This window comes from Pelodiscus sinensis, chromosome 1 (genome assembly GCF_049634645.1).
Source record: "Pelodiscus sinensis isolate JC-2024 chromosome 1, ASM4963464v1, whole genome shotgun sequence".
Classification (NCBI taxonomy): Eukaryota; Metazoa; Chordata; order Testudines; family Trionychidae; genus Pelodiscus; species Pelodiscus sinensis.
In genome coordinates, this window is record NC_134711.1 from 303306456 (window position 1) to 303330389 (window position 23934).

Below are 23934 nucleotides of genomic sequence, written 5' to 3' on the forward strand. Positions count from 1 at the left end.
AAAGGGATCTCCTCGGAGAGCCATTTCTCTCTTGCTGCGTGCTTTAGAACCTCTTGCAAGGACTGACAGCCGTAGCAGTTCTATTTGTGGTTGTCCTCTGCCTTATTGGACACCACTGCCTTCTGCCTTTATTGCCTTCGGCTGATTTTTTGATCTCAGCTCGTTTGTTGTGCCATGGAGCCAGGGATGGCCTTGTGCCTGCTCTGGCCCCTTCCGGCCATTTTGGAGTGGCTGCAGCTGCTGCTCCATGCTGCTGAACTCCTCGTCCAGAACCTTGAGGCACAGGTCGCTCTGGACTCCCTTACCAGGGAGGCCATGGCATCCCTGTGCCATCCCCACCCCACTGTGGAGAGGTCCTTGTGGAGATTGGACACCAGTACCAACTAGTGGGACCGCCTGGTCCTGGGGCAATGGGACGACCAGCAATGGCTCCTGAACTTTCAGATACAAAAGCAGACGTTCCTGGAGCTATGTGCCTGACTCGCCCCTGCGCTCCAGAGAAGCACCACCCGGCTGCGGGCACCCATCCCAGTGGACAAGAGGGTTGCCATCGTACTCTGGAAGCTGGCCACCCCGGACAGCTACCAATCGGTAACAAACCTGTTCGGGGTGGGCAGATCGTCCATTGGTGCTGTAGTCATGCAGGTAAGTCCCAGGGAGAGTGGGGGGAAGGGTGCTGCACTCCATGCCCAGGGGCAGGCAAGACTCCAGGCTGTGTCACCCAGGGGTCTGGGCCGTCCGTCCCTTGAACAGGCCTGCTGGTGGGGCGGGGGGGCCCTGGGGTGTATGTGTGTGTGTGTGTGTGGATAGAGGGCATCACGGGGGGGGGAACCTCCTAAGGGAGCACGCACTCACCCTACCTTATGTGATGTGTTCCCGTATTTCTCTGCACCCTTCTGCAGATTGTCCGTGCCATCGATGACATCCTGCTCCAGAGAGTCATCCACCTGCGCGACGTGGAGGCTACGGTGGCCGGCTTTGCGGCTCTGGGGTTCCCCAACTGCGGGGGAGCCCTGGATGCAACCCACATCCCTGTCTGTGCCCTGGAGCATCGAGCGTCCCATTTCATAAACAGAAAGGGTACTTCTTCATCGTACTCCAGGCCCTCGTGGACCACCGTGGCCACTTCCTGGACATTTATGCAGGCTGGTCTGGCAGGGCACACGACGCACACATGCTACGAAACAGGCTGGAAGCAGGCACTTTCTTCCCCCAGCGGGAATTTATTGTCGGGGACATGCCAATGCCCACGTGTGTTGTGGGGGATGCAGCCTACCCCCTGCTGCCCTGGCTAATGTGGCCCTACACAGGGCAGATGGACCACATCCCGGCACAGTTCAACGACTGCCTCAACCAGGCCCACAACCAAGTTGAGTGCACCTTCGGGAGGCTGAAAGCCTGGTTCCGCTGTTTCCTTACCTGTCTGGAGATGGGTGAGTGGAATGTCCCCGAGGTAGTGGCTGCGTGCTGCGTGCTCCACAATCTCATGGAGCGGAAGGGGGAGGCCTTCCTCCCGGCATGGATGGCAGGCGAGGGCCAGGCCTTCAAACAGCCCCACACAGCTGCTATCCGCCAGGAGCACCATGATGAGGTGCGCATCTGGAAGGCCCTGACAGAGATGTTCTCCCAGGCCCCATAGTAGGGTCGCCTCTGTCTCCCTACCATCCCTAACCCTTCCCTCTTCTCCGACCCGTACCTCCCAATAAACAACCAACACAGGTTTTTTTGGAAAACAAAGTTTGAACATTTTATTTACAATGGGGAGAGGGCTCTGAAGTGGGAGGGGGAGGGGGCTCTGAACTGGGAGGAGGAGGGGAACAAGTGCTGGGAGGGGTGGCCCCTGCGACCTCCCCTGTGGGGCCAGACCAGCATGTGTGGGTCTGGCCACAATGGGGCAGGCACCACAGAGAGGTGGGCAGGAGGGGCAGCAGGAGCAGGCGGGATGGTGGGAGCAGGAGGGGGGGGCATGGGCATTTGAAAGGGAGGGACGGCGGGTGGAGGGGGTATTGCCATGCCGGAGTGCATGGCCTGCGCCATGTGAGCGATGAGGGCTCATCTTCCTCCCTTGCCTCACTGGGCCTGGTGACGGGGGGGGAGGGCGCCTGCTCATGTCCACGGGCATGGACAGTCCTTGTGGTGCTGCCTGGCCCAGAATGCGGTGAGCATAGCCCAGGCGCAGCTCTTTGACCTTTGCCCAGACCTGCTTGAGGGTCTGGTCTGGATGGCCCTGGTCCTACAGCGCCTGGGCCATGCGGCGGAAAATGTCTGCATTACAGTGACGGGTGCCCCGGGTGTCATGCAGGGCCTCCTTGTCGGCCCACAGGTCCAGGAGGGCCTCGAGCTCCCCTGGGGACCAGGATGGGGCTCTCCGCTTCCTGCCCCTTGGGGCCTCCTGCGCTGGGGGTGCGGGTGGCTGTTCCCCCCCTGGAGTGGCCATCCTGGGCTGGTGGTCTGGTGGCTGTTGGGGAAGGGAGCAGAGCCACGTGGCAGAGGTCGATGGCAGAGGTGGCAGAAAGGTTTCTGCCTCGTGCCCTCTGCAGGCTGCGTCTGCCTTTAAGGGGGCTTGGGTTACCAGGAAGTCTGGGAGCTGCATGCGGGTATGGAGCATCCAAGTGGCCACTAGGGCTTTTTTCCGTTTAGACTGCTTTTGCGCAAAATGTCTTGGCTGCCTGTCTACACTGGCCTCTTGCGCAAGAACACTTGTGCAAGAGGGCTTATTCCTGAATGGGAGTGTTATAGTTCTTGCGCAAGAAGCACTGATTTCTTACATTAGAACGTCAGTGTTCTTGTGCAAGAACTCGGGGCCAATGTAGACAGGCAGCAAGTTTTTGCACAAAAGCAGCTGCTTTTGTGCAAAATCTTGCCAATGTAAACACAGCCTTAGAGATCTGGGAGGCATTTGCATGGCATTGCACTGTATTTTGTTTAAGACACTAGTACTACACAATCAACATGACATATTAAATGGATTAAAAACGTGTGAACTGGCAAATTTCAAAATATGATTGTAAACAGGGAATCATCATTGAGTGGGGGTATTTCTAGGGGGTCCCAGAAAGATTGGTTCTTGGCCCTGCATTATTTAACATTTTTATTAAGGACCTGGAAAAAACCAAAATTGTTACTGATGAAGTTTACCAACCATACAGAGACTGGGGGAATGGTGTAAGGGGTCATGGGCCTTGAACACAGGGTCGTAGCTTGACAAGTAGTATTTAGACCCTGATCTGCAGCACTGGGTTGTATGGATCAAGAGAGGCCAAGAATCATGCTTTCTATACCCAGGGATTCCTACCCAGCCATCTGTGTAGAAGGATTCCTTCTAGAGATTCCATTGCAACCTCATTATTACAGTCATGGTAGGTCAAACATATTATTAGCAATATAACCATGGTTCCCTGCTCCAGGGTATGCAGCATTGTTCCAAACAGGGGATTCTCAGGTGCTGGTTCTCCATGGTTCATTTACACCACTGCAAAGGTGAGAATAAAGTAATCTATATACACTTACTTTGTACTGGTGTAAAATGACTACACAAAAAGCAGGGCAACAGTAGATTACCATGAGTGTTGTCTGGCACTGTAACTCTGACAGTACTAGATCACACATCTCAAGCTTGCTGAGAAAAGATGATTTCAGGAGTTAGGCTGTACAGTGAACTTTAAGAATAATCATGTAGTTTTCTGACATTTTACTATAATTTACAAATACATTTTTAACCTCCGCTACACTGCATTTTTGTTGCAAGGCAGTCAGCTTTCCTAGTCAGTGACTAATGTGTTGTTGATAAGGTATATAAGAGATGAAGAGAAGAGAAGGTGGGTCTCTACACTGTATATAAAGAAATAGTAATGCAAGATATTTTGATGTGTTTTTAAGCCTGCATTTATCTCATGTATCCACAGCTTATCCATAAAACCGAACACATTGACTTTAATAAACAAGTATACTTAAAAATGCTTATTTTAAAAAAATGTTATAGTGGGTTTGATTCTCCTCTCACTTATACATATTTATACTGGAACAATTCCATTGACTTGAATAGATTTGCTCCTGATTTACACTGGTATGAAAGGGAATCAAGCTTTTATGTGTCTATATAATACCTATGGGGATCAAAATTGTCTTTGCCAAGTAGAAGATTAATAAACAAGTAGAATACATATTTTTACATCGTTATTTCAATGAATGTATGACTGATTCTGACGTTGTGCACAGATAAACCCTTTCAAAATCAGCTAACAATTATGCAATCTTCCATATCTTTGCTTAAAAACAGTTTTTATTAAAGTTTGGTGTCTCTTGAGCATACAATAATCATTTAAGGTGGTTTCCTGGTTAAACAATGTTGTAATTTCAATTAGGTTAAAAAAAGAAAAAATATAAAACCCTAAGGGGTAAACATAATTTATGAACATACATATTTTAACAAATTTGGCTTTGAAGTGCTGAATACCTGTATACACTAACTACTACTGTAATATTTTATGCAGTGAAATAACTTGCCGTGATCTAATAAAATTAAGACCTCAAGGTTTTATAATACTAATAGGGAACACAAGTTAAATGTGATAGTTGTAATACGGTTCTAAATATGAAAAGTGAAATTGGTAGTAAGTTATGTGGTAATTTCAGTATTTTCTTTGATGAATTATTCCAATTTAAAACCAGAGCAACTGAACTTTAATATGCACATTTTAAAGCAAGTTAGACCTGGAAAACATTGTTAGGGGCTACAGATAATGTAAATACTAGCTTACAATGAAACACAGCAAAATGTCTTTATGTATGCTATCAAATGAGAGCAACTATTATTTTGTATTAATGTTAATTATGTGCTGAATTATTCAAATATGATCTGATATTTTTAAGGCAAATTTGTCTTTTGATAAGTGACATTTTAAATGTACTATAGTTAGTGCTATGGTAAATATATCAAAGGCAAGGGAAAATAAGACCATACTATCGCTTTGAAAGGTATACAAAATCTCTGTTTTACAGCAGGACTTTGCAAAAATTCCACTTAGAATCCTCAATCCAAATGGTTACACAAATCAGAGCATACAGGATTCTTTTGCTCTTAGTTTACCATGTGCACTGAAAATGAGAAATAAATGAGAGAAACAGTTCAGGCACGATGGCTGTCATCTACAGGCGTTAGTTTAAGGTGAAGATTATGCAAACACTATTATAATGTTAATGATATTCCTAGCCCACCAATTCAATTTATTGATAAAGGTAGGGCCCTTTTCAGATTTTCTCTTTCCTAATGAGGTAAAGATATAACTTGTATGTACATCCAGATGGTTTAATTTAAATGTTATTTTAGCTGAACTGTATGTGATTTGGTTTTATTTATATGTGGAAACATATTTTTCAAGCATTTCTTAATTGTCTGTTACAAACCTGTGACTCGAAGTTTATCTGTACCAACTGCAGCTTCATTTTCATCCACTGTAAAAAGAGGTATGCCATCTATGGAGTTGATTTGAAATTGCTGACCAAGGACTTCTACCATTTTAGGCCCTGAAAAGCATATTTGACAAGATAAATAATTACTAAGTGAACTTTAATCAGGATTCCTTTCTTGCATTCTATACTTAAACAATCAGCCAAGTAACACCAGGTTATTCAAAATCCAATCTGATTGACTTAGCGAGTCATCTAAATGCATTTAGGAATTGTGAAGTGATTAGATACTATGTGATGGAGGACATATAAATTCCCAACATAGATGGATCTATTTACATAACCTAATTTTGTTGTTTAAAACCATGTCTGGAGTCATGCTTTGAAGCTTGGGTTTACAGCAAATATAGGTAACTTCTTACATACTGTGTGAAGGCTTCGTGTAAAAATTCCTAAGTGTCTTTGATCAGTATATATGTGTAATATTGCTTCCTTAATTGAAAAAAAAAAGAATTGACTTATGAATATGTTTGCAAAATCCTCATTATGTGATATAAGAAGATCCTCCATAAAACAATCCCTCAGCTGTTTAGACAGTAAGTGCAGTTCTGACCCCACATTTTAAAAATGTTGCCTTTCATGGTCTTCCTAAATCACATAAAATTAGTTGAAAAATATTTTCAGATTTTATTTGGAATGACAAAAATATCTCTCAGCCATGAGGTGTTGCATTTGCAGTTTGCAATGGAGAAAGGTGTGTCCATTTTGTGAGAGGAGGTCTTGTCAATTTGGAAGAGTGTAAGGAGGCTGAAGAGACATCTGATAAAGATAGGGGAACCAAGTCTGTCTGATGATGGTGCCTTCCATCTTGATCTTGCAAATGGCTTTTGGAATGAGAGGAATTGGGGGAAAGGCATGGTACGAATGAGCATCCTGTGTAATGAGAAAGGCATTGCCCAGCAATCCTGGTCCCATATCCATAAAGCCTTTTCCGAAAGATCCCTTATCCTTCTATGAAATAAGGGATAAGGGATCTTTTGGAAAAGGCTTTATTTTCCGCAAGATCAGCGTCTTGACTGGTGCTTTTTTCCGGCAAAGCTCCGTGCCGAAAAAAAGCGGCAGCCATTTTTATGCTAATGAAGCAGGGGAGATTTAAATCCCCGCTTCATTAGCAATTCGATACGTCTAATTTACATCCCTTTTACAAAAAAGGGATGTAGTCTAGACGTAGCCATGATTTTTGGCATGTAACTATAGATGTAGCGGTTGCTCATGCAGCCATGTCGGCTACGTCCAGCACCATCTGTAGCACAGTACGGGATACAGTGTAACCTTCCTGTACTATGGATTTTAGGATTGGCCTTCTATCATCTGGGAGATGTTGCATGAGCTCGGTTAATTTAGTATAGTTCTCGAAATCATGATTGGCAAGGAAAGCAGTGTAGTTGGCGATTCGCAGCTGTAATTTTGAGGAAAATTGGTTCCTACCAAAAAGATCAAGGAATTTATGTTCTTTATCTTGCATACAAGTATTAAATTGTGGTAATTTAGACCTAAGATGAGCAGCATCCACCACTAGTGAATTCAGCTGTGGGCGCAAGACTGCTTTGGAAGGGACAAAGTATTTTCTGTCAGCCCATTTGTTGGCGGGAGGGGGATTGAGGCTGGTATTTGCTATACCTGATCAGCCACTTTCTTGATTGCCTGATCAATTGGGAACACAATTTTAGACTGGGTCGCTGGCAGTAAGTTCTTTAGGAGCCGATGTTGTTTCTCCTGAACTTTGGTAAGGGTCACCTCCTGACTAGGAATGCATTTGAAGAGTTCTTGGAATGGAAGGCACTTGAAGAGTTCTTGGAATTGCTTTAAATCATCTGTCAGCAATAAATCAGTTGAGATCACCGCTTCATCATGCAAGGAGGATGACTGGTCAGTCAGTGAAGTATCTGGTGGCTGAGGATCATCTTCATCCATGATTTGCCCCTCTTCGGTATTCAAGTCCTCTGTTGGAAGAAGGCTCTGAGGGCAAGAGGATGTTGCAGGTCTCCTAGCAGGTGCTGACGATGTCTGGAGGGTGACCACTGATGCCATGGGGACCAATGTGGTGGATAATGATGTGGATGATAAGACCAGCTTGGGAACCACGAGGGATCATGAGGGTATTGTGGTCTTTGCCTATCATACGGTACAGGCGATCTGGAAGGGGACAAACGTTGGGAAAAGAATACACTCCTCCAGTCATCCTCAAACCAACTAAGATGAGAGAGCACACGTGATCTGGGTGAGCAAGGAGACCATGTCAATGATGGAGGGAATGGAGATGACTGCCTTGAAGCGGCACTGGGCACTGATGTGGAGCACTGAACCAGAGGTGGCACCTGTCTATCGTGATTGTGTCTGTGTGAAGAGGTGTGGTGCTGAACCAAGGCATCTGTTGAGAAAGAAAGCCTTTTTCGACAGATCCCTTATGCCTCTTGCAAGGAGGTTTACAGGATCTGTTGAAAAAGGCTTTCTTTCTGGACAGATCCCCCTCTAGACTGCCGCTTTTTGCCGACAAAGTGCTGAGTTGGCAAAATGCGATGGCCATTTTTATGCAAATTAGGCACAGGATATTTAAATCCCTGCCTCATTTGCAATGTCGACCTGCCTAATCTGCATCCCTCTGCTAACAGAGGGATGCAGTCTAGACATACCCTAAGTAACAAACAGGAAAAATGAACTAACTATAGCTATATTTTTCTGTCTCTAGATAAGCTGAGGAGAGAGAAAGATTGAGCTCTGTCTGTAACCGAGGCAGTAATGAAGGAACTAAGGGGAGCTGGGCCGCACACACAAAGTGCAAAGGGTGAACAGCATGAGGTGCCTGTCACACATGCATGGTCCGATCAGCTACTGCTAAGAAAAACTCCGATCTGTGGCACCAGGAGAACCCAACACCAACAGTGGAGCACCCATGGGAACATCACTCAAAGAAGATTATATTCTTTATATTATTTTATCTTTGACTAGATGTTAATAACTCAGCAAACAGGAATATACAGTATTCTGTGTATTTTTTATATCTTTTTTATCCTCCTCAGAGCAGGATTATTCCCTATAGTATATTCTGAAGTGTTTTGTTCTATTTAGTATAAGGTAAATTAAGTGACTGGGTTTCCAGCTATTTTCTTGCAAGGTTATTTCATGCTCTAATATACTTCACAGCTAAACATTACAGTCATCCTTCACTTTTAGGATAATATTTTATTTTTCTTTACAGAAATTTCTATTGTGATTACCCCAGAGTCTTGGCATGTTCTGCTTTTTGTTACTAGGGCTATGTCTAATCTATGGGGTTTTTCCGGGATTCCAGAGGTATCCCGGAAAAACTCTGCTGCATCCAGGGAACGCATCTGCCCTTCTGCTTTTTTTTGCAGAAGAGCAGATGTGCTTTTTCGGAAGCCCTGTCTTTCTCCTCTCACAAGGAAGAAGGAATCTTCCAAAAGAGTTTTTTTTTTCTAAAATCTGGCCCAGTGTAGAGAGGCCAAATTTCAGAAAAGCCTCTTCCAAAAAAACTATCGGAAAAAGGTATGCAAATTGCGGAGCACAATTTGTGTACCTTTTTCCAATAAAACCTCATAGTGTAGACATAGCCAAAGAATCTGCATAATTCTTGTTTGTGTGAATGAAAAATATATACATAGAAAGGGATGGGTGGGAAGGCTATTAATGATCCAGATGGCCAAGGGAGGAGTAAGAGACTTGAAGGCACCACTAGGAGGCACCACGCAACATACCCATTATAACTGAAACTAAGGGAAACACCATCAAGGACAAGATAACAGATCACACCAAAGCTAGAATGCGGCAATTCCCAGAGATAGTTGTTTAAGATACTGCTGAAGGATGACAATGAAAACAATCTTGAGATAAACATTTAATCAGGAGTAACTGATGGCTATATGATGGTGCAAAATCCATATACTGGAATGGGGTAGAACTACTATATAGGATGTGGTGTTTTGTTAAGGTTTTTTGGGTTCATTCTGCAAAAGCCACAGAGTATCAGACTGCAATTGACAGAATCCAGTTACTCCACCCAGGCCCGATCTAACTAACCCTTAGGTTGGTCTGAGCTACAGATTGGAAACTATAATAATGTTTCAGAGGGTTATCTGCATTAATCTGTAACTTTAAAAATAATGCATAGTCCTGTGGCACCTTAGAGACTAACACAAATATATAGTATCATGAGCTTTCATGGGCAAAACCCACTTCACCAGATTCTCTGTGTGTGCACATGCATATGCATATGCTGCTTTTCATGTTGTATTGTCTTTTCCTCTGGAAAAGATCCTATGTGTTTTGTATAACATATGGTGAACTGTGGTTTCCTTGTATATAGTTGTCTATATAATTCAAATGTTGAAACTGGCGATCAAGAAATGGAGGTGGGAGGGTCCCAGAACTTGGACTGTGTCTGAGTCCAAACCTCTTTATCACAATTAAATAGCCCGTTAGCCCAAACAAGCTGGCATGGGACAATTGCAATTGCATAATTGTATTGTAGGCATATGGTAAGAAATAGGATTCTTTGTGCAACTGCAAAGCATTGACATTGTTTTTCTCTATTTTCTCCTGTACTTAATTTTTAATGTTTATATCTTAAAAAGGTTTCACTATGCTGTGCATCCAAGTACAATATGGTATCACACAAGACTAATAGTTACATGACTTTAATACACACCTGCCTTATATCAAAACAACAGGAAGCCAGGAAAGAAGAATCAATTAAAAAGCCTGCACAGTGCTTCATTGGTGGCCTCCTGTTGTTCTCCAAATTATGACTGTTCCAAGTAAACCGAGGCTAAATAAAACAAAAGGTATGCCTTGAAATTACCAAATATATTGAGTAACTAAAACTGAAATCCTCCTTTCACTTTATTGGGGTCAAAACTCCAATTTTCCTCCTGGAATGGACAGAGTAAGTCTCTGCCATAGGAACACTGATTCACCTCTAAAATACTTTAGTGAGGTTTGCAAATTGTCTTCCTATTAATTGCTCTTGTACCGTATCTCTGCTTCTCACAACCCAGCTAGATATTGATTAAAGTCATGAAAGTAATGATTTTTTGCAGTACAGAGATCTTGAAGAAATTCATTTTGGCTTCTATCAGAAAAAGAAAAAGAAAAAGAAAAAGAGTTTTTAATGAAAGTCTTCAGGGAAAAGTCAAAAAGGGAAAGCTAATGACTTTATGACGTTATTAATTAAGTCAAGTTTGTAAAACTGGCTTCAGGGTTTTTTCTGTAAAAACATTATCAAAGTCTTCTTATGTACAACATGCTTCATTAACACCGTTCTCTGCCTATTATGTCTTTAATGAAAAAATACCATTACTTGAAAATGAAATGTCACAACACTGATAAGAAAAATTAAAATGATCTGACATTCCGGAGCAGCAATTTATAGATGACAATTAATACTAATGAAGTAATCTATTATGTACTGACACTGCATTATCTGTTTTGTTAAAGCTTTGTTCCCAGTTGTTTTAAAAAAAATCACAGCATGAACATTGCTCTTACTTTAGCAGCTACTTCAAAACTGCAATGATGGACACAGGAGATAATCAAAACAATACCTAGAAACTATAACAATACATTCAAATTCCATAAATTATTTTGAGTGTTACCATATTTTCATGTTTTATTGGTTGGTGTACAGTATTTCACAGATACTGCATTTCCAAACATCCTGACATTATAGTTATCTAAGTAGATTGTGTCTAACTTAAAAATACTTATAAATGAACATCCAAAAACAAAAAACAGGACTATGAATCCTTTGGTATACATGGTTGTGACAATTTTCTTCCACTACAGGCAGTCCCCGACTTACGTGGATCCGACTTATGTCGGATCTGCACTTACGAACGGGGCTTTTCTCGCCCCGGAGCTCACGGGCGGCGGGTCGCCACCCGTGTCCTCTGGGGCGAGAAAAGCTTCTCCCGGTCTCCCTGGTCTGCTGGGGGGGTCCAGCAAAGCCGCTGGACCCCTCCAGCAGACCAGGGACACCCGAACAAAGCCGCCGCCTGGGCGGCTTTACGAGCAAAGCCGCCCAGGCGGCGGCTTTGCTCGGGTGTTCCTGGTCTGCTGGGGGGGGGGGGGGCAGCGGCTTTGCTGGACCCCCCCAGCAGACCGGGGGACAGGAGCAAAGCCGCCCAGGCGGTGGCTTTGCTCGGGTGTCCCTGGTCTGCTGTGGGGGTCCAGCGGCTTTGCTGGACCCCCCCAGCAGACCAGGGAGACAGGAGCAAAGCCACACAGGCAGCATCCCGCTGCCTGTGCGGCTTTGCTCGGAGGCAAAGGAGCAAAGCCACACAGGCGGCGGGGTCCCTCCGCCTGTACGGCTTTGCTCGGGTCTCCCTGGTCTGCTGGGGGGGGGGGGGGGGAGGGGGCGCAGCTAGTGCGCCCCCCCAGCAGACCAGGCTTTTGTTGCGGGACGCCTTGGGTAGAGCAGCTGGGGTACTGCTGGGTTGCTCCTGTGGGAACCTACCGGGCAGCACCCCAGCTGTTCTGTCCCAGGCTCCAGATTCAGCAGCTGTTGAAACTGATCAGGCTGATTCCAGGAAGCTGGGGGCAGAGCATCTCTGCCTCCGGCTTCCTGTAGTCAGCCCCTGGTCAGTTTCAGTGGCAGCAGCTGAATCTGGAGCCAGTTCTGACTTACATACAAATTCAACTTAAGAACAAACCTATAGTCCCTATCCTGTACGTAACCCGGGGACTGCCTGTATTTGATCTGAGTAAGTGGGTCTGGCCCACGAAAGCTCATCACCTAATAAACCATCTTGTTAGTCTTTAAAGTGCTACATAGTCCTGTTTTTTGTTTCAGCTACACCAGACTAACACAGCTACATTTCTATCACTATCCAAAAACAAAGACCACAATGATACTATGTCTAATGTAAATGTAATATAATATAACTTAAATGGCACAGAGGAAGGCAAAAGTGAACTGAGCCCCAAAAACTCAGTATTTTTTAATTTGTTAGTCTTGGGGCCTATTCTGCTAGTACATGTTGAATATAGTATTCTCATACAGTTGGAGCCTTGCATGATGTTACAAAAGCAAAAGGGTTCAATATGTGGTTCTGCTCTTCTGAAGACAAAAAGCAATAGTCTCTTCATGAAGATTCTCCAGAAGCTGTTGTGAAACAGCTGTGATCTGAACAACTACAGATCATCAACTGAAGAGTCATTGGGGGCATTAATTACAACACCATTAGAAGGAATAATTTTTTAAAAAGCCAATGAAAATTCATATAATTACAAAAGTTTGATAAATGTTGACAACTAAAGTAAGTATTTTATTCCAACTCAGATTATACAGACAAAAATCACAGGTCATAACAGTAACTTTTATTTTAAAACTGAAATTGTAGTTTAAGACTGAAGTTGATTTAAAGACTTACTCTTTGATCTGAGGGGGAAAAGGCTCAGTAAAGAAAGACTTTTCCTTTTAATTTATCCATCTTGCAGGCTTCAGTTAATAAATCAAAGCGAGTTTCATTTTATTACACTTCTTGATCATCTTATCAAAGAAAGTTTCAGCTTTTTCAAATATTAAAGCAGAAGAGCAAGATGCAGCTACTGCATACTGAATCCCATCTTTTGAAACTGGATCCAGGATTTTACAAATAGGGGTATTACTGAAATTAATCAATAAATCTCTGCTCACATTTTTCCTATGGCTCCCTGCACTCCCTATTCTCCTTACAATCTTCTGTCCTTACTACACTCTCTAAATCCTCAATCTTGCTCAGCACGTTTTTATGGCTAGCTCATTGAACTAGGAAATGTAGTTTAGTCTATGAAGCAATATGTAATAATAAGTAATTGATTTGACACAAAACTACACATTTGTCAGAAGGAAAGATATTAGTGACAAAGAAGGGTAAATGCAGAGTTGTTTGTTTTTCAGGTATGTTGCTTTTTTATTGCCATTAATTCTTTCCTCCCAAAAAACATACATCTCCTCTTGACTTCAATTATGCTTCCAGAAGCAACACAATGACAGGAAATAGTCCAAAATATAACTCTATGTACAACTACAGTACACGTTATATCTTACCATGAGCACATAGCTATATCATACAAATGTTCACACATTAATCCAACTCAACTAACCCAGCAGCATCTAGTTAGTTTCCAATGGTTTTAAAATGTGATCAAGGGGCTACTGTTCTGGGGAGGAGAAAGGCTCTGTGAACAGGAAGGAAGGCTGAAGTGCCTCCTTGTTGTGAACCACTTTCTCCTTCACTTGGCAGCATCTGAGCCTTCACATTCTCCTCATATTGCTGGTGGTAGCCAACCCATCATCATGGGAAGAAACAGAAAACAGCCAATGACGTAGCAGTTGCCAGGGTTTAGGCAAGAGAAGCTCTGTAATATACATGCAGATGAGTAGGAGGCTCTGACAACTTGGTGGGTGGGAGGGAGTAGGCAACACTACAACAGAAGGGAGCAGGGAAAAAAGAGATTTTAGTTCTTGTCTCTTCTTAAATTAGGACAATTAAGGATCTTAGGGTTAAACCTTTGGACATACTTTCAACAGGAGGACAAGCGCATATTTCTATATTTTAAATAGACAAATAAAATGAATTTAAGAAAACACAGGAATGTGTATCTTATCTTAAATGTATAATGAGAACTCTGAACATTTCTAATACACACAAAGTGGGAACAAATCAATTTGACTGTAATTTTCTGTAATAATCACAATCCTTTCCATATATACTTTTGAGTCATTCATACCAAGATTTTGAAATCTTCAGAACTACACACCACTTACGTGAATTTCATAGACAAGTATTTTACACACAGGCAGATTAAGGAACGGATTTTTAGTGTCACAGTGAAGACCATGTGCAGAGTCAGGAACATAATCAGAAGTCTTGATTCAATCCCCTACTCTTATTACATGATACAAATGGATGTATTTTTACAAATAAATAACTGAGAACATCTGACTTGTATATCTACCAGATAATCCCAGTGAGCTCATTAAATTACTCTAAGGGCAATCTCTGTACACAGAATTGTAATTTAGTTAAGGATCTCCTGCTTCACTCTGCAATTCCAAGTGGAGAGGAGCTTACACTCAGGTATCTGGGCAGCAATGAGTAGCGCCACTTCAGTATGTTCTGTTTTCCTTGCCATCCACCAACAAATATATCCCATGAATAGGAGAGGCCACGGGCTGAATGGAAACATGATAGCACAGAATAGGGGACTGCATACACCTCTAGAATCTCACCCTCAGTCACACTTACAGATAATGTTTCTTTAGATAGAATCTATAGTAAACAGCACTGTTCCTGCATTACCCTACTGTGGTACCCACCCATGATAGAGTGTTCCTGAGACAGCCAACTGGACGTTAGTTTATAATTATGTAGGTATGGTTTCCACAAGAGCTAGGCCATCAAGAGGCTGCAGTGAACTGGTGAGCCAGGGAATGTGCAGTAGCAGTAGAAACAAGGAGCCTCATGGTGGAAGCTCTTTGCCTTTACTGAACCTGGGGGTGATTTGTAGGTTATGAGAGGAGTTCCAGTTCATTCATGAGAAGTGCATATCTAGGACTTCCTATTGGAAAATTCTAGAGAAACTCAGCTAGTAAGATGCAGTTTTCATTCCTCTGTGGATAATTCTTATGGTAAAATAGGTATCTAAATCAGTCTTTTAAACACTTATTCTAGGATTCTAACATTTGATTTTGAATCACTATCTACCGTAGGCGCAAGTGTTTATAATTCTTTTGTTGAAATATAATGTAATAATCTTGACAGTACCATATCCCTGGACTGTTCCAAACTTATTACCATAAATGTTCCACAACTGCCATTACTTATCTTTGTAAGCTGGATGGACTGCTGAGAAATGGTTAACTGTCACTAAAGTACAGGGCATTAATTGTTTAGCAAGGCCCTATTCATAGCAATTGTAACTGGACCCCTCATTGAAAAATCCATGAGTATGTTTTTCAAACTTATAATAGCAACACTGTGACAAATTAGGGTCAAGACACACCCAAGAGGAGAACAGGGAATTTGAACAGTCAAATTATCTGATAGTATACAATGTTACTGTGCTATAGAAATGTTAAGGTGTTTGAAAAAGCTTGTAACATTCTGAACTCTGTGTTCATTATGAACTCTGTATGCGGGCTGTGGTTATGAATGCATGTATTTGTGTATATTAAAAAGTATGCTCCTAATTTATGCTGCTGTGTTCAGCTCCAGCTGACAGCAGGATGGTGAGCAGTCGGAAGGAAGGTCTGCCTCCCCAAGCACAGGAGACTAGCACCAAGCACCTAGCATTGTACAACACAGGAAAAGATGAATGAAGGACCATTAAAGTTAATGAGGAAACACTGAGACATCCAGGCTTACCAGACAGGAGGGAATTTTCCCCACTATGAATAACTCTGAATCACCATGCCAGGAAAAAAAGGGGGGAATGGAAGGTCAGGGTGGGGAGGCTCTTAAGAAGGAGGAGAAATTTTCATACCGAATCTGAGGGACAGTCACTTGCAGGTGCTGTCTATGAAACACTGGATCCTCTCTAGAACTGGGAGTACATTGGGAAGCTGTTTGGGTAACTTGAATCAGAAAAGGCAGTTTATCTAATTTGAAAAGCCGGAGGTTTCATTTTATCCTAGCCAGTTCTTGCATGTACAAACTCTCTAGAGCAGGGGTGCGCAAATTTCAGACCACGGGTCAGATCCAGTCTGCAGGCCACACCTGCCAGCGCCACTTCTCTCCTCCTGCAGAGCTCAAAACAGCAGACTGCAGAAGGGCTTGTCGCACATGGTCAGCTTGGCAATCCCTGTACTATACAGCAGGAGCCAACGGAGCCATGGCAGACCCCAATGCTCCCTCTGAGTCTCCCATGGATGCCAGCACTCCTGCAGCAATCCTCATCTGCCATTGGTCAGGGATGCAGGAGAGCTCTGGCCTGGATTTCTGTGGAGATTCTGGACCTTATTGAGGTCTATGGGGAGGAGACCAAGCTGCAGGATTTGTGCACCAGAAAGAGGAATGCCAATGTGTATGGCTGGATGGCTGCCAGCCTGGCAGACAAGGGCCACAACTGGATCCTCGACCAGGTCTAGATGAAGATAAAAGAGCTCCAGTAGGCTACAAGAAGGCCAGGGAGCAGAGCAGATGCTCCGGGGAGGCACCACACACATGCCGCTACTATGAATAGCTCAATGCCATCCAGGGAGGAGGGGCCAGTCACCTCTCCTCCCCATTGCCATTGAGTCTGGCCATGACACACCTGGCTTCAGACTCCATAAGGATGGGGTTGCAGATGATGATGAGGAAGACCAGGAGGAGACTAGGTAGATGACCATGCCCACCAGCGAGGACCTGCTCCTCACCTTGGAGTCAGACCCCCTCCCAGGATGTCTCCCAGGCTTAGGACGAATCTAAGGAAGGCACTTCTGGTGACTTCTATCACTTTCCTTATACAAACAAAGGGGTGGGCAACTGACTGTGGGGGCTACATGCTCCTTGCTTGGCCTTCTTGGCCTAGGGATTGCACAATAGCCTGTGCATGTGAGTGCATGTTGAGCACCAGTCCGGAGCACTCAGCTCCATGACGCTCTCACACTGGTACCCCTCGGTCTTTCTCACAAGGTTCCTGGAGAAGCTTGCCTTACTCCAGCCTCTGTGGTGGGACACCTTCCCACAACAAGCCACCACTAAGGAGCTTGGATCATGGAACCACACAGCCATGCCGCGCACAGCACAGGGTCATGCCCACACTCAAGCAGCATTCACTCCCAGTCAATCATAGCAATGTGGAGGAGACTGATCCTGTGCATAGGAACTGTTCGGAAGAAGGAAGAGGAAGGGACCCTAGTAGCACTCTCTCCAGCAAGCGGCCTTTGCCGCTCACACACACTTCCGCCAACTCCCCCATCCCCATTTACCATGGGCAGGGAAATAAGTTCTCTCTCTGCGGGATGCTGTCAGTGCCAAATCCGGTGTGTGCGGGACACAGAGGGAAGCCAACTTGTCCCATCTCCCACACCTCCCACTTGTAGGCTCCTGGCCTGGCTGGCACCTTCCCATGTGTGCTTGTCCCTGGGCCGTCGGTGTAGCAAAACTTCCCTGGAACATTCATGCTCCTGAAGGAAAGTGCCTGCTGTCTAGGCGACATATGGCCTTGCTTGAAGCATATCACCATCATCTGAACCAAGACCTTCAATGTCAGCTAAGAGATTAGGGCTAGGCTTCATACACACTGGGTATGTCTACACTACAAAGTTAGTTCAAACTAACAGACGTTATTTCGAACTAACTTTGATAGGCGCTACACATACAAACCGCTAGTTCGAACTTAATTCGAACTAGCGGAGCGCTTAGTTCGAACTAGGTAAACCTCATTTTACGAGGATTAAGCCTAGTTCGAACTAGCTAGTTCGAATTAAGGGCTGTGTAGACCCTTAATTCGAACTAGTGGGAGGCTAGCCCTTCCCAGGTTTCCCTGGTGGCCACTCTGGCCAACACCAGGGAAACTCTATTGCCCCCCTCCCGGCCCCGGAGCCCTTAAAGGGCCACAGGCTGGCTACACAGTTTGTGCCAGTTGCAAGGCTGCCAGCACCCGTGCCAGCAGACCCTGCACCTGCCACACCATGAGCCAGCCACCCGATGACACCCAGCCATCCACTGCTCCCCAGGACCAGCCTGGCGGTTCCCAGGAGCCTGCCCGGGGGCGCAAAAGGCGGGTGCCCGCTTGGTCAAGTGCGGAGATCGTGGACCTCATCGAGGTTTGGGGGGAAGCCTCCAATGTCCATGATCTCCGCACTAGCCACAGGAACGCGGCCATCTACAGCCGCATGGCTGCCAGCCTGGCTGCCAGGGGCCACCTGCGCAGCCGGGAGCAGGTCCGGTGCAAAATTAAGGACCTGCGGCAGTCCTACTCCTGGGCCTGCCAGCCAGGGGCCGACTTGGAGGCCTGCCCACACTTCCACGCCCTGGACCGCCTCCTGGGGGCTCATGCCGTCCCTGCCCCCCGGGACGTGATAGACCCCGGGGCAGAGGGCCCGCTCCTGGAGCCGGAGGAGGAGGAGGAGGGCTCTGAGAGCCAGGAGCCTGCCGCCAGCCTGCCCAGGACCCGGGACCCCCGAGGCACCCCACAGAGCCGCTCGCCTGTGTCGTCCGAGGCCGGGGAGGGTGTTCTGGGTCCACTGTCGGTCCTCCCAGCGCTCCAGGATGATGCGGTCCCACCAGTCGGTGCTGGTGTCCAGACGCCAGACGCGGCGGGGCACGCCGGTGCCAGGGCACCGCGGAGCACATGGCCGCATGCATGGTGCAGGCCACCAGTCACCTCTCCGCCACCCCCCATGGCTTCCCCTCCTAGTCCCTCCATGGGCCCGAGAACATAGGGCGCTGGGACCTCTCGGGCAGCCAAAGCCTCATGAAGAACCAGAAGCAGGCACTAGTCCAAGCCCTATCCTTGAGCCCCCTCTCCCACCACTCCCCCATTCCAGGTTCTTTCCCCAGTCCCTCCCCTGTAATATACCGCCCCAATAAACGGTCCAGGTGTTTCACAAATGAAGACTATTTTATTTGCTCTGCGGGGAGGGAGGGGGGAAGGAAAGGGATGGGTGGGGAAGGAAAGGCACACAGAGGGAACGCAAGGGCCCATTGTGGAAAGGTACAGGGGAGAGTCTCACAGCTAGTCTTGCATGAAATTCTCCCTCAAGGCCTCTCTGATAAGGACAGCCCCTTGATGTGCTCTTCGAATGGCACTAGTGTCTGGATGCTCATATAATCTCCCCAGCCATTCAGCTTCTGTCCCCCACCCTGATAGGAAAGTCTCTCCCTTGCTGTTACATAGGTTGTAGAGCACACAGCAGGCCACCATCACAAAGGGGATATAGCACTCACTGAGATCCAGGCAGGTGACGAGATTCTGTAACCTCCCCTTTAAATTCACACTCCACCACCGTGCAGCATCTGCTCAGCCTGGTGTTGAAGTGCTCCTTGCTGGGGTCCATGCTGCCTGGATGTAGGGCTTCATGAGCCATGGGAACCAGGGGTAGGCTGCATCATTCAGGATGCAGATGGGCATGGCCACCTCCCCAACTCTGATGGTGTGGTCAGGAAAAAAAGTGTCAATGTGCATCTTTCAGAACAGGCAAGAATTTCAGAAGATGTGGGCATCATGTGCCTTCCCTGACCATCTGATGCTGATGTTGGTGAAGTGTCCCTTGTGATCCACAAGGGCCTATAGCACCATGGAGAAGTACTCTTTTCTGTTTATGTAGACTGAGGCATGGGGATTGAGGCTAAGCTATCCACAATAGTGTCCATGTTGCCCAGAGTGATGACCCTCCGTAGAAGCACATGGTTGATGGCCAGAACACTTCCAGGCAGGAGCGGCAGCAGCTGCTCCTAGAGCACAATGGAACCGCTGATGCTGCTCTGCTGGGGATGCTTTGTCCCGGCAGGAGAGGCATCAGCTGTTCCGTTGCTCTCTACAGTAGAGTCAGTATCATCCGACATATTCGGTAATCTGACCAAGTGTCGGTCCCGTTTAGGTCAGATTATAGGGACTCTACTGTACATATTGTGTGACAAGTGGGCTATTCAAATGTGGCTATCATAATGAGCAATTAGAATGTATACACTCCTTTATATATTAGAAGCTCTCTATTAATATTCATTAAAATCCATAAAAAATGCTAAATGAAGGCAAATAATTTAGACTTACCCACATTTAATCTGCCTGTGATTTCACCATCTGAATTACGAGCATTCACAGTCACATTATGAGCAGACTGTAGAAGTAGTGATGAATCCTACCGTATCAAGAAAGATTTGCACATTTAGCAGAACAAACATATCTCAAAACAATGTATATAATTTATCATTGTCATGTATATTATTAATAAAGTAATTACAAGGGCCTTTGTAATAGAAAACCAGCCAAAGTGTGAAGTCTCTGAATGAATATTTTGTGTTTAGAGCACTCATTTAATTGACAGATGTAACAAAATCCAGAAAACCTAATTATTTGTTTAAGCCTTCAACACACTGCTACACAGCAGAAATGGACCCAAATTACCATCCTTAATTCAAGCACTCTTTGAACTGTGAACATATTCAGATCTGGAGCTGGCCCGTGCCTCTATACTCAGTCTAAGAGGGTATGTCTACACTACAGCACTAATTCAAACTAACTTAATTCAAATTAGTTAATTCGAACTAAGCTAATTCAAATTAGTGCATCTAGAACTAAAAACTAATTCGAATTAGCGTTTTGCTAATTCAAAATAGCATGTCCACATTGAGTGGACCCTGAACCGAAGTTAAGGCTGGCCGGAACCAGTGCTGGCAGGGCATCAGGTTAGGACTTAGAGCGTGGAGCTGCTGCCTCAGGCTAGCTGAGGGCTGTGCTTAAAGGGACCCTACCCCCACCCCGGACAGACAGCTCTCAGGGTTCCCCGCTTGCTTGTCTACCTCGAGGAGGGACAGCAAAGCAGTCCTGTCTTGGAGTGCCCTGAGTGCCCACACTCGGCACATCACAGCACTTGGCCATCAGCCCGGCTGCACTTGCTGCAGGCTGCTATCCGGGGGGTTTCAATAGAGGGACTGTCAGGATCCAGGAGACCCTGCAGAAGAGCTTCCACCCCGAGGAGCCCGCAGAGCCACCCCAGTCCTCCCCATCGGGGGCTCGTGCCCCATTCCTCCCTCATCTCCTTTCACTTACCCCTCCCTAGCCCCCTTCCTGATGTAAAAAATAAAGGACACGTGTTCAAAAATAGAAAATCTCTTAATTTAACAAAACTGGGGGCGGGGGGATTAACCTCTGGAGAGACTGGGAAAAGGAGGTGGGAGAGGAGAAGAGAGAGGGTGAGAGAGGGGAGGGGGAAACCTGGGAGGAGGAAGCTGGCAGGGGGAAGCCAGGGGAAGAAGGAGGAGGGGAAGTATAAAACTATGGTACGCCAGATCTTCAGTACTGTGTACAGATGTGGTCTCCTCACCTCAAAAAAGATATTTTGGCCTCGGAAAGGGTTCATAAAAGGGCAACTAAAATGATTAGGGGTTTGGAACAGGTCCCATATGAAGAGAGGCTAAAGAGACTGGGACTTTTCAGCTTAGAAAAGAGGAGACTGAGGGTATGTCTACACTACCCCGCTAGTTCGAACTAGCGGGGTAATGTATGCATACCGAACGTGCAACTGAAGCCCGGGATTTGAATTTCCCGGGCTTCATTTGCATAAGCAGGGAGCCGCCATTTTTAAATCCCCGCTGGTTCGAACCCCGTGTAGCCGCTAGTTCGAACTACGCTGCGCTACACGGGGTTCGAACCAGCGGGGATTTAAAAATGGCGGCTCCCCGCTTATGCAAATGAAACCCGGGAAAGTCAAATCCCGGGCTTCATTTGCACGTTCGGTATGCATACATTACCCTGCTAGTTCGAACTAGCGGGGTAGTGTAGACATACCCTGAGGGGGGATATAATAGAGGTATATAAAATCATGAGTGGTGTGGAGAGGGTGAATAAAGAAAAGTTCTGCATTAGTTCCCATAATATAAGGACTAGAGAACACCAAATGAAATGAATGGACAGCAGGTTTAAAACTAATAAGTGAAAGTTCTTCTTCACACAGCACATAGTCAACCTATGGAACTCTTTGCCACAGGAGGCTGTAAAGGATATAACTATAAGGGTATGTCTACACTACAAAGTTAATTCGAACTAACAGACGTTAGTTCGAATTAATTTGATAGGCGCTACACATACAAACCGCTAGTTCGAACTTAATTCGAACGAGCGGAGCGCTTAATTCGAACTAGGTAAACCTCATTCTACGAGGACTAACGCCTAGTTCGAATTAACTAGTTCGAATTAAGGGCTGTGTAGCCACTTAATTCGAACTAGTGGGAGGCTAGCCCTCCCCAGCTTTCCCTGGTGGCCACTCTGGGCCAAACCAGGAAAACTCTTCTGCCCCCCTCCCGGCCCCAGAGCCCTTAAAGGGGCACGGGCTGGCTACAGTGCCCGTGCCAGGTGCAAGCCTGCCAGCACCCAGCCAGCAGACCCTGCACCTGGCACGGCTCGAGCCAGCCACCCGCTGCCACCCAGCCCTCTTCCTCTTCCTGGGACCAGGCTGGCGGCTCCCGGGAGCCTGCCCAGGTCCTCAAGAGGCGAGCGCCCACCTGGTTTAGTGCAGACATTGTGGACCTCATCCACGACCTCCGCACTAGGCACAGGAAAGTGGCCGTCTAGGGCAGGATAGCTGCCAGCCTGGCCACCCAGGAGCAGGTTGGCATGAAAATCAAGGTGGTCCACTGAGACCCCCGACCCTGAGCCCTGAGCTTACAATGGCCGTACTGGGTCAGACCAAAGGTCCATCTAGCCCAGTAGCCTGTCTGCCGACAGCGGCCAACACTAAGTACCCTGGAGGGGATGGACCGAAGACAATGACCAAGCCATTTGTCTCGTGCCATCCCTCTCGTGTCTTCCACAAACAGAGGCCAGGGACACCATTCCTACCCCCTGGTTAATACCATTCCATGGACCCAACCTCCATGACTTTATCTCACTTCTCTTTAAACGCTGTTCTAGTTCTAGCCTTCACAGCCTCCTGCAGCAAGGAGTTCCACAGGTTGACTATTTGCTTTGTGAAGAAGAACTTTCTGTTGTTAGTATGAAGCCTACTACCCATTCATTTCATTTGGTGTCCTTTAGTCCTTCTATTATGGGAACTAATGAAGAACTTTTCTTTATGTACCCTCTCCACACCACTCATGCTTTTATAGACCTCTATCATATTCCTCCTCAGTCTCCTCTTTTCTAAGCTGAGAAGTCCCAGTCTCTTCAGCCTCTCTTCATATGGGACCTGTTCCAAACCCCTGACCATTTTAGTTGCCCTCATCTCTCCCACCCTCTCTCTTCCCGTCTCCCACCTTATTTTCCCAGTCTCCCAGAGTTTTGTTCAATAAAGAGAGTCTCTATTTTTGAACACACGTGTCCTTTATTTTGTACATCAGGAAGGGGGGCTATGGAGGGGTAAGTGGAAGGAGGTGAGGGAGGAATGGGGTACGAGCCCCCGATGGGGAGGACTTGGCTGGCTCTGTGGGCTCCTCGGGGTAGAAACTCTCCTGAAGCCCCTTGATTGACCACCCCCCCTCCGGATGGCAGCCTGCGGCAAGTGCAGCCGGGCTGATGGCCGAGTGCTGTGATGTGCCGAGTGTGGGCACTCAGGGCACTCCAAGCCAGGACTACTTTGCCTGAGAACTGTCTGTCCGGGGTGGGGGTCCGGTTCCTTTAAGTACAGCTCTCGGCTAGCCTGAGGCAGCAGCTCCACGCTCTAAGTCCTAACCTGATGCCCTGCCGGCACTGCTTCCTTCAGCCATCCTTAACCTTAGTTCTGGGTCCACTCAATGTGGATATGCTAGTTCGAATTAGCAAAATGCTAATTCGAACTAGTTTTTAAGTCTAGATGCGCTTATTCGAATTAGCTTATTT

The 23934-nt window shown here is 46.1% G+C and overlaps 1 protein-coding gene across 3 annotated transcripts in view; it reads right to left on the reverse strand.

Annotated features, from left to right (window-relative positions):
- The window catches only part of SGCG (sarcoglycan gamma), a 151887-nt gene that overhangs the window by 68720 nt on the left and 59233 nt on the right, over positions 1 to 23934 (reverse strand). For all 3 annotated transcript variants that reach the window (XM_075919276.1, XM_025179381.2, XM_025179380.2), the window contains exons 4-5: positions 20173 to 20260; positions 5407 to 5526 (exon numbers count right to left, since the gene is read on the reverse strand). In XM_075919276.1, coding sequence (XP_075775391.1) covers positions 5407 to 5526; positions 20173 to 20260 — 208 coding nt within the window. The remainder of the gene's footprint in view (positions 1 to 5406; positions 5527 to 20172; positions 20261 to 23934) is intronic.